The following is a 10,411-nucleotide window of genomic DNA, read 5'->3' as shown; positions in this document are numbered from 1 at the left end:
CAGGCCAGTAAACTTGAAAGTTTTCAGTATGTTACTCTAGTTCACACCAATACACTTGGTCATTTTCTCTCTCCTCCCACTAAGCCAGGCAGTCACAGAGGACTATGAACTGCACTCTAGAGTCAGAACTCTCTACCACTCTGTTTTTGGAAGCATACGACCACAAACAAGTTAACTGTAGGATAGAAGTGCCACGAGCTTAATGACAAGATTACTTGCTGCCATAATTTGTGACTGCAGCCAAATAAAGATAGTGGTGCTGCGCTGTAGGAGTTGACAGAACACTATGTATAGAACACCTGTGCCATTCAGCTTCAGTTACTGAACTTGAGTATCTAATCAATGTGACCTATTCAGCGTTCAGTAGAAAAGGGCAATTCTTTAATATCAGTACATTTGTAGCTGTTCAGTTGAAGTTCAGCCAGGATATGGACTCTTCTTTCCCTCAAGGCTCACTGGTTCACTCCCTCAGAGCTACCCTGAGATCTTGGTACACCCTGCTGGGTAGTCCGAGACTCATGTGTGGTCTCTGTGCATGCCTCTCCTGCTGCCCTGCTTAAAGAGAGAAAGCTTTTAATTCTGATGCGGGTTTCTTAAGCTATAGGCCAGTCACACAACTGATTTGGAAAGATTAAAGCATCACTTATCACCAAGCTTGATAAAAACCTACCCATCTTTTTTAGATGATTGTTTGCTCTTCAGTTATTGCATCTAGGACTTAATCTTATGCCATTTAGTCCAAAAGTCAGGCAGGATTCATGGCATGCAAGACGAGGACTTTAAGACAGCAGTTCTAAGAATGAGTTTCTCCCCTCCACCCCATTAGAAAAAAAGTGACAGTGTCAAGGTTTTTAAGCTACCCCCTATGCAAGTTAGGGGAATGAACTCTTTAGGTAACTCTAAGCTTCACAGGGCCTAAGTTTGATCCTTGATGACTTATTAGAGGGGGGAAAAACTAGTAAAGAGGCCATTCACAGAAGCTGAATCTGACAGGAGTCTACTCAAATTGTTATTCATTGCAGAGTGACAGTTGTAGTCATTTGCATCTCTTGGAAGGCAGGAAGAACCAATGCCCAAGTAACCATCCTTAGCAAGTGCAGCATTTGGTCTATATTCCAGGTCAGTAAGTGATCTCCCCAGCCTCCCTTTAGAACCTTGTACCCAGTTCAAGAGACGAAGTTATTCCCATTTTCTCATAGCACGACCACATTCAGACTGTAAGCAAGTGCAACTCCATGACTTATTGTGCTGCACCCACTTAAGTGAGCACTAAGGCCAAGGTTCTAGTTTTGTTTGTTTTTTTAAAAAAAAAGCAGAGTGATTTAGAGGGACAGGTCACTAGCTTTCTTGGTCTGTTGTCATGACCCTCCCTATCAGGGGAAGATACTGCTTTTAGGTACAGATCAGAAGGTTGAGTTACCTGTGCTCTTGATTTTAGTCTCCCTCACAACACTTGTTTATTACACTAGCTGAGAAGCTAGAACTCCCAGCTTGACACATTCATAATGAGGGGTCAGACCAATCATTTGATGGGTTAGACACTTGGTGGTGGTTAGTTCTGCTCTCAGACTGCAAAGTGTAATGGTAACTTACATGACAAAGAAGAATATGGAGGCAAGAAATCCAACAACAAGAAGGAACATAAGAGTGCTTAAGATTGAGGTGATGACAATCATTCCTCCACTCCTTCGCCCAGGCCAGGTATCAATTGTTGAAGCCTGTTTTACTAGGAGAGGTGGGATGAAGAAAAAAAAATTACTGTACATATTTAGAGGTTCCAAGAGACCAGAAAGAGTGACTATAGACAGCATAAACTAGGGAAGTTAATGGCTCAAGCCTTCCCCGCCCCCACAGTATCTGGTGTTACTTTTAAAGTCTATGTACTGCTGGTCTTGGCATTTCAACATCCTTCATTTGAAATCTTGAAGTCCTTTACAGAATTAGTTTAAGCCTCAAAAATACCCCTGTAATAGAGAAATTTACCCACTTTAAATAGGTAAATCACTTAACCTCTCTATGCCTCTTTATCTAGTGACCGCAGCAGAGGCAAAAATAGAATCCAGACCTAAGCTCAAACCACTACACAACTCCTCCCTTTCCCCCCAATCTGTGTCATGTTTGAGCTTTTTTTCCCCGAGGGCATCAGGGGAGGAGTAGTATTCCAGAGTTACCTCCACCACTTAGCTTTAATGATGCATAACAGTTTTTGGGTCAGAGAGGACTGGAATTTGTCTCTTTAGCCAGCATCTTGGCAGGAAGTGACTAAATGTCCTAAAGCATATTTATTTCTTCCCCCAAGAGGGAGCAGTTGACCTTGGTTTTTGGTACTTACCCCTACTGGTTTTCATTGGATCAGACCAGAGAGTTTGGTCTTTCACAACACCTGCAACCACATCTACTAAGAGGTACTTAAACCTGGAAGCAGAGACAGGCAGGTTAATCATTCTAGCAGAGGCTTTGACAATCAGGCATATAAACCAGTCCAATAGCTGCCAAAAAAAAGGAAGACTAGGTAATATCTTGTCAGAGATGCATATAAAAGGGGTGGCTAGCTAGTCCAGAGGTTTTAGAGGGGAACAGAGGGAGTTAGTACAAAAATCCTCTCCCATCTGTCACAGTAGATTTTTCAGTTTGTTCTTGAGTGTGCTTGTTAACTGTGCCAGTTGTTGACAACCTTCCAACAATAGTGTCTCCTAGTTAAATTCAGTATGACCTATAGTAAATTTCTGGGATGGTGTCCAAAGACTGAGTGTTGCAGGGCTCCCCTGGTACAGGAAAGCATGGAAGAGACAGTCAAGTTACCAGCTGGTGGATTATACTTGAGCAGATGAATAAGAGCTCTGCAGGCACTGAGTCAGACACATTCAATGGCTTCTACAAGAGCCAGTTAAGACACAAGGTTTAGGGATCTCACTGTAACTTTAAGATAGTAATTTACTTGAGTTTCAACCCAGACACACCCTCACTGAAGGGCTTAAGCTGCATGGGTGGGGCAGTGAAGGTTATCTTTGCGTTTGGCTGTACTCAGAGCCACCCTTAATGGAGCATTGAGGCTCTGTTCCTGCAGTTGAAAGGAACAGTTTCACTATGTTCAATTAGTGCAGTTTGCAAGTAAGATTTATACCAAGTTAACCTTCGTGTCAAGTGCAAGGACACCCCTATCCAAAAGAGAATTGTGAACTATACCTGTAGGTTGTATCATCGGCAAGAGGAGGGTTACAGGCACCGGGGAAGTTTGGGTCATATAAACAAGTCACATCGTCTCCCACTCTGAAGAGGTATTGTTTCAAGACATCTGAAACTTTTTTCACATTTACAACATCAGCCAGCAGGGGGGGCGATGCACAATTGGGCACATTAAACAATGCAGCCCTGTAAGGTCCAAGTTGTCCTCCGTTGGTGTCTTGGAAAGTGGTGTTGAGAGGTTTGCTGCTGTTGTCAGTCACAGCTGAGTTTACAGTGCTTGCTGCAGGAGAGATTGCATACTTCAGTATAACATTTGTGACACAAGCCCTTCCCATCCACCCACCAACATTGAACCCTCAGCTTTGTCAAAAGGAAGTACCCAAACAAACCCACCATGTTCAATTTTAACTTTTAGGGGCCCAACAGACCATTTCCTTTGCCCCATACCCCCACAACATCACTACCAGTGGGCACAGCAGAGGCCAGAAGAGATACAGACCCAAGACCAGCACTGGTAGTGGGAGGGGAGCACTTTCTGTAGCACTGGTTCTGTCCTGCCAAGCCATGAATCAGTTTACTCTCAGAGGCCTTGTTTGCCTCCATCACAAGGCATGTAAGGAGCACCTGTGCTCTTATCTCCCCAATGCCTGTAGCTGTCTGACAAGACAGCCTGGGGAAAGAAGGAGTGCCTCTATGTGCTGCTCCCCTTCAGAGTGGAGTAAATTGTCAGGGTGCATTGCTCCCAAACAGCCTGAAAAGGGACAACAGGCGAAAGTTGAGGGAGCTTGGAAGGCTAGTTAATTAAACCAGGTCCTCCCTCAAGTGACAAGCTAACAGTGGATCCTGTAGGCTTCCTTCCCACTGGGTGTTTGGGTCTGTGTAGCTACCCCAGCCCTCTCTGCTCCACGTCTGGGTGGGTGGGTGGGGATGGGTGAATCCCTTGCTCTGAGAGGGCTCTAGGTATTCTCACTCACACACAAAGACAGGTTCCGTATATCCTTCCTAGCATTAGATCAAGACTCAGGAGGCCCACAGAGGGACAGCTGTCAACACTACAGCGATCAGGAAGGGGCTTGTGTGCGGAGGGGTGGGGACCAACCCAGCAAGCTCTGCTGATGCCCACAAACATTCTTGTACTTGAGCCTCTGCCACTTTTAGTGGGTACAAATGATCTCTCATTCCTGCCTCTGTAGGTGTCCCCCACCACAAGAACTGAGGAACAGCCTCTCAGCCCCTTCAGACAGCTCATTATGTGAGGATGGAACAGAATCCCTCCCCACCCCAGGGCCAAGCTTCTCCTTACCAGTCAATCTTTGGGAAACCCCCCACCTCATCCTCTCCCCTCATAGTGCTGAGGCTCTGACACAGAATGCAACCGCTCCTCTTCTCAGGTCATGCAGCTGCTCTTTGTAACTAGTCCCACCCCACCCCCACCTGTGAATGTACCAAGGAGCAGGGGCAGGACTTATCCCCTGCAGGAAGGAGAGGCAGCTGAACCAAACCCTCTGCCACCCAAATATTTCAAATAATGTAAGGCAACAGTCTGGCCTTTATTCACCCCAGCCCTCTCCTGCCCACCAGGGAGAGAGTCAATACTGAGAATGCAGCCACACTAAGGCCCAGCTTTAAGTATTTGATATGTGGTAATGCATTTAAATTTGCCAATCCAGGCCCCCCTCCCATCCCACAAGTCACCATGAAGTAGTAGTATGGTAGTTCACGGGCAAGTTTCATCTACCGTATAGTATCATCTAAGAAAAAAATTCACGTGTCAGACATTAGTAACAACTGATCAAGTTAGCATAAAGCCTCACACCTAGTGGGGTTACCTTCTCAAACATTCAGTAGAGGATCTCTGCACATTATAAAGGCAGAGCATGTTCCTTTGATAGCATGGAATAAGCCAAGTACTCCCAGGCTAGACAGGACTATACAATGTACACAAGGTTCTGAGGAAGTTAAATCCATGTCAGTAATGCCTCCCCTCACCCTGTGGGGTATCTTAGCATGAAGAAATATGCTGTTTTCTAAGGCAGAGACAAACTTTAAAGAAATTGTCCCAGTTCAACAAGTAGTCAGGGAATGTTTCCTCATTTCAATGGCTGAATGCAATTCCTCCAAGCACAAGTTCTTCCTTTGTATCTGTGCATGTGTTTTATTTATGGAGTGCATGCTATGGAATTTACAGTATGTAGAACAGAAAGTAGTTTGAGAGGAGTTTCATAACAGATGGCTTTCAAGGTGGAATATTTTGAGACAAGCCAGACATCAGGAAAGTCTTTATAAAAACTTCTACAGATAGTGCACTTCCTGGAGCCATTATGTGAAACAGCTGTGTTTCAGTACTAAGGGCATGTATTCATTAGCACTGCCGCGGCATCACTTTAATGTGACTCTGTAGTTGCGGCATAGCGCTGGGAGAGAGCAGCGCTATAAAAAAAAAAAAAAAAAAAAAAAAAAAAAAACACACAAACAAACAAACAAACACCCCGCAAGGGAAATAGCTACCAGCACTGGGAGCACAGCGCTGGTGCACTGTCTACACTGGCACTTTACAGCGCTGAAACTTGCAGCGCTCAGGGGTGTGTTTTTTCACACCCCTGAGCGAGAAAGTTGCAGTGCTGTAAAGTGCCAGTGTAGACAAGCCCCAAGACATCCCATAATACTAGCACATTCACAGGTACTCAGACAGTTGAGTCTTTTGCAGGAGTTATCTTAAGTATTTAGTCAGAGTTGAGGTTCTTTAGTCATGGGAAGTAGGGATGTGCCTGTCAGCTAATTGAATTTCCTGTGCTATTAGTTTGTTACTGCCAGACTTACACAAGGTCTCATTTCCTGTCTCTGACTTGAGGAGAGAAAAATCTTGTAGCAACTATAGCCGTGTCAGTAGCTGCTGAGTTGTTACATGGCTTAGTTGAGCCTATTATTTGAAACCAACATACACTCTTTGAAGGCTCATCCTTCTTTGCCTAGACTCGAGCCTCCTGATATTAGCTTGGCTCTGCTGAAGTCCACTTAGCACTCAAATGTTGCTAAATTGACTGCCCATACAGTTTGCATCCTTTAAACAGCAAAGCTAGAAGCAGCAGCAATCTAAGCTTCCTTTTTACTACCCTCACTAGGAAGTCGCCTCATCTTTTTCTTCATTAGAAAGTGTACTCATGTTTGAGCAGTCCAGTTAACTCAACTGATGCTAAATTGATCAGAATAGACAAGGACCAGTCATGTGCAACATTAGCACAGTTAGAGCACCCATGACTAGCTGACAATAGTGAACATGCTTGGTTCTTGTCTATGCTGACCAGTCAGCCATAGTCAATATAATGTCATCCAACTTCATTGTGATCATGCTGAAGTGCTAGAGCTAAAGTTTTTGTTAAGACCAGTCCTAGCAGAGAACGGGGAACAGACCGTCAACTGGTATAGATCAGCAAGGCTCCATTACAGCTAGTAGAGATATACCACTTTACACCCTCTGTGGATCTAGCTTTCGTTCTAGATGTACTTTAGCCCTTGTTCTCTTTGCCCTGGCTTCCAATTACAAGTGGACACTTGTCACACACACTGCCAGCAGAAGTGGAGGCCATCAAGTTTTAAAGAATTACATTACGTAGCTTCAAAGAGGGCAGGGGAGAGAAAGGAAATCAAGCAAGATACTTACCAGAGTCAGCCATTGCATACAAGTAGACCACATAGGAGCTACCTGGAGACAGTGAATCATCAAACACACAGAAAGGTTTCTCTAGAGCAATTGTAGTAAGGGTAGGATTATTTGTAGCAAGTTTGGGGTTTGCAATCTGAGGCCTCAAATTCTGAGCTAGAAGAGACAGGGAATAGAAAAGTGTAATATTTAATCAGTTGCCCCCGTCAGATATAACCACAATGTTTAAATAAGACAATTTCAAATGAGAGGTGGGTTTGGACCCTGTACTGGGAATATTTCTGAGCCATGCTCCATCCTTCTCACACCCCACCCTCTTTTCTGGAAAGAGAACAAAGCCACAAGCAATACAGTCACTTCTTGCAACCTCTGGATACAGTTAGTGCTAGCAAGGAACTCAGGGGCAAATCTATTATATCCTCAAGTGGACTAGAGAGCAATTTCAGCAAGTGCTGAGTAGAGGGACAGAGGAGGGTGCATTCATTCTCTAGGTCTCCTGACTTAGAGGAAAAAAGAAAAGAAAAAAAAAGTAGTTTAAGAATAGAGCAATGCTGAAAATATGGTCTTAAAAAAAAAAAAAAAAAAAAAAGAGAGCACAAGCACACGCAAGTAGGGATTAGTGCTAGACTCCCACACCTCACCGCATCTCCAAGTCTTTCAGGGCAGTATAAGCAACAACCCCTGCAAAAAGCTTTATGCTCAAGACCGAGTCTGGTGACACTTCTCAGCCCCACCCCCCAGTTTCCCTACTACTTCAAACACTGGACCAACTTAGAACAAAGACAAGACTCGGTTTGCTTGGGACTGCTATTGCTTGAAGCAAAGCCATTTAAATACAGATTTACAATCCCTAATCATCCCCACTCTACCCCCAAAACTTGGTGGGTAGGGGAAAGACATCTAAAGCCTTTAAATTAAGACAGAGGAAATAAAAACTGTTCATTGTTTGTGATCACAGACCAGAAAGTGAGGAGAACTTGAATCTCAATGGGAGAGATCACCGGTAGACAGATACCACTTACCCACACACAGCTGCCCCAGCCAGCAAAGAGCTAGCACAACCCAATGGCCCTGCATGCTCAGGCACTGTAGAGAATCCCCCACAAAAACTATGCTAGAGGATAGCTGTTGACCAAAAATCACTGCAACAGCTCGTTGCTTTGTATCCTCTGTGCTTGAACTGAGCACACCTGAATCTTCTCACCTGCCAGTAAGTAACCTGCAGTGTTGTGCCCTAACTAACCTGACAGCCTCTCCCTCCAGCCAATCAGCAGTTGGCTTTGCAATCCCTGTCTCAGCCTATTTGCATTCCTTCTCTCCCCCCCCAGCACACACAAGTGTATCTAGGCTGCAGGTGAAGCAGGGGATAGAGGCACTGTCCCTGCCCAACACCATCTCTTAAGGCGTGGAGAGAGGCACAGTCCATCTCCCACAGGTGCAGCTGCAATGTGTTTCCATCATCCCTTTAAATGGCTTTGGTCCTGCCCCACTGTTTCCCTTTCACACTTGCTGGGAAAGGGGGCTGAGATCATTTGTATGAGGGTGTGGGTTAGAGGTAAACCTTAGAAGAAGCCCAAATGGGGTGGGGGGGGGACTGATTATTTGAATCCTGATTCTGATCTAATTTTTGAAATGGTCCTGTCTGAAGCCAAATTCTGAATTTATCCAGCCATGAATTTAGGGGTCAAAACTGAGCTCTGAATTTTGCTTCTTGGGGTTATCTTGTATAAAAAACACAATGGATCTGATTCCTGTTATACTAATGTGAATCAGAGGTAAATTCACTGAAGTCAATGGAATTGCACCAATGGCAAACCAGCGTGAGAGAATTGGACTTGTTTTATTGAATTATTGAAGTGGGAAGATCCTGGGCCTTCCTCATTATGTACTGCTGTCATTGATGATATATGGGTTCCAGCTCTGACCATGGAGCTGATAATCCCATATTTTAAAATAAACAAAATAAGGCAAAAGAACCAGCCTAGTTCCCTAAAAAAATTTACAGCATAAGTGGGCCAAATTATTCTTGAAGCAATTGCAGTTAGTACAGATTTATACCACTATCATTATGATCCAACTTTATCTCCCTTATTGTACTTTTTTAGAATAAACCACTTGCCCCTAAAAACTCTGTGAAATTGTAATCAAACGGTTATAACGTAGCTTCCTCCTCCTATGTGTTTCATTCTGTATCACATTTTATACATCAGTTTAAATGTATTAGGTTTGAATCTCCTCTCACACCACGGTTACAAGGGTACAGTATAACTCCACTGACTACAGGGAGTTATTCCTAATTCACATTGGTGTCTGTGTGATCAGACTCAGTCCCAGTGTTTCTTACAACACAGTAATGTATTCTGTGTTGGAACAGCTCCATTGAAGTCAATAGCGATAAACCAGAAAAGAATTCATCCCTCTGACTTCTATTTTCTGTGATGCTATTTGATAACATTTGCACTGGGAGGTTTGTTTGCACAACCTTTTTACTGACCTGCTAAAGAGCATTTTTGTCCATTAATGCATAACATAAGGCAATACATACAATGCATAGGGAAGAAGGCCAAAAATGAAAAAAAATCTGAATATTCAGCAGAAACAGAGTTTACTGAACCTCAGGTTCCCTTCATCCTTTAGTCAAGCCAGTGCTTTCTTAAACAACTAGCCCTGTTAGAGCTGATCTCAAATTCCTCACTCAGGTAAAACTCCCAGTGTGAGTTTTGATAAGCTCAGGAGTGTGGAGTCAGACACATTATTTGCACAATCTCCAAACAATTAAGTGAGGAAATCGAGGAAAACAGAGATGAAAAATCCTCTATTTCATCTCATGCAATCCATTATCACTGTATGATTATTCCCCACCGTACATTTTCCTGCATTTTAACAAAAAATCAGATAAGAATAAAAGTAAAACAAAAATCAACAAATTAAGGCCCAGAAAAAGTCTTCCTATTAATTTCAGTTTTAAAATAATAATTTGCTTTGATTTGTAATGATCAAACAGCTGAATCCTGCAGTGGGAGTTCTGCCTGAGTGAGGATTGTGGTATCTGTTCCTCAGGCCCTGATCCTGCAAAGACTTACACAGGTATTTAATTTTACTACCATGAGCAGTTCCATTGATTAAGCAGTTAAGCACCTGCGTAAGTGTTTTCAGGACTGGGGCCTTATTCATTATTTTTCATAAGGAGAAATACAGAGAGATTTATTTATTCAGGTTTAATTTAGTATGAAGTCATCTAATCTTTCAGTGTAGCTGAACAGCCACTCACAATGAGAACATTATTGTGTATATTGTATTATTTCAAAATTATTGCATGTTTAAATGTATCCGAAACAGAGGTAGAAAAATAGTACAAGGAGCAGTCTCAGCTACATCATAATTTTGAAACTTCTTATCTATCTGTGCCAATAGAGGAGCCCTAAGTTAGGGCTAGATTTCATCCTCATTTACACTGACATAAGTCCACAATAACATCATGGAAGGCAGTTAGTATGGGTTTATATTGATGTAACTGAGAACAGAATTTGACCCATATTTATTTTGACTAGGGCTGTTGATTAA

General features: G+C 43.2%; 1 protein-coding gene across 1 annotated transcript; it reads right to left on the bottom strand.

The window, feature by feature from the left end:
• Nucleotides 1-452: 452 nt before the first annotated feature.
• On the bottom strand, nucleotides 453-7,945 carry UPK3A (uroplakin 3A). The gene is made up of 6 exons (XM_034758137.1): nucleotides 7,870-7,945; nucleotides 6,848-7,003; nucleotides 3,187-3,466; nucleotides 2,333-2,415; nucleotides 1,594-1,726; nucleotides 453-555 (listed from the first exon to the last, which is right to left on the bottom strand). The coding sequence occupies exons 1-6, from the start codon at nucleotides 7,922-7,924 to the stop codon at nucleotides 453-455; spliced, it is 810 nt and encodes a 269-aa protein (XP_034614028.1). The 5' UTR covers nucleotides 7,925-7,945.
• Nucleotides 7,946-10,411: the final 2,466 nt, after the last annotated feature.

The sequence above is a fragment of the Trachemys scripta genome, chromosome 1 (assembly GCF_013100865.1).
Source record: "Trachemys scripta elegans isolate TJP31775 chromosome 1, CAS_Tse_1.0, whole genome shotgun sequence".
Lineage (NCBI taxonomy): Eukaryota > Metazoa > Chordata > Testudines > Emydidae > Trachemys > Trachemys scripta.
This window is presented reverse-complemented; position numbering and strand designations above follow the sequence as displayed.

Bases quoted from the DNA above. Each gene is read 5' to 3' on its own strand.
- UPK3A (XM_034758137.1), bottom strand. From the start codon at position 7,924: ATGCAGGGCCATTGGGTTGTGCTAGCTCTTTGCTGGCTGGGGCAGCTG. The intron at 3,467-6,847 runs GTAAGTATCTTG...TCTCTCCTGCAG, and splicing joins GTATGCAATGGCTGACTCTG to CAAGCACTGTAAACTCAGCT. The intron at 2,416-3,186 runs GTATAGTTCACA...CTCTGCTTCCAG, and splicing joins GCCGATGATACAACCTACAG to GTTTAAGTACCTCTTAGTAG.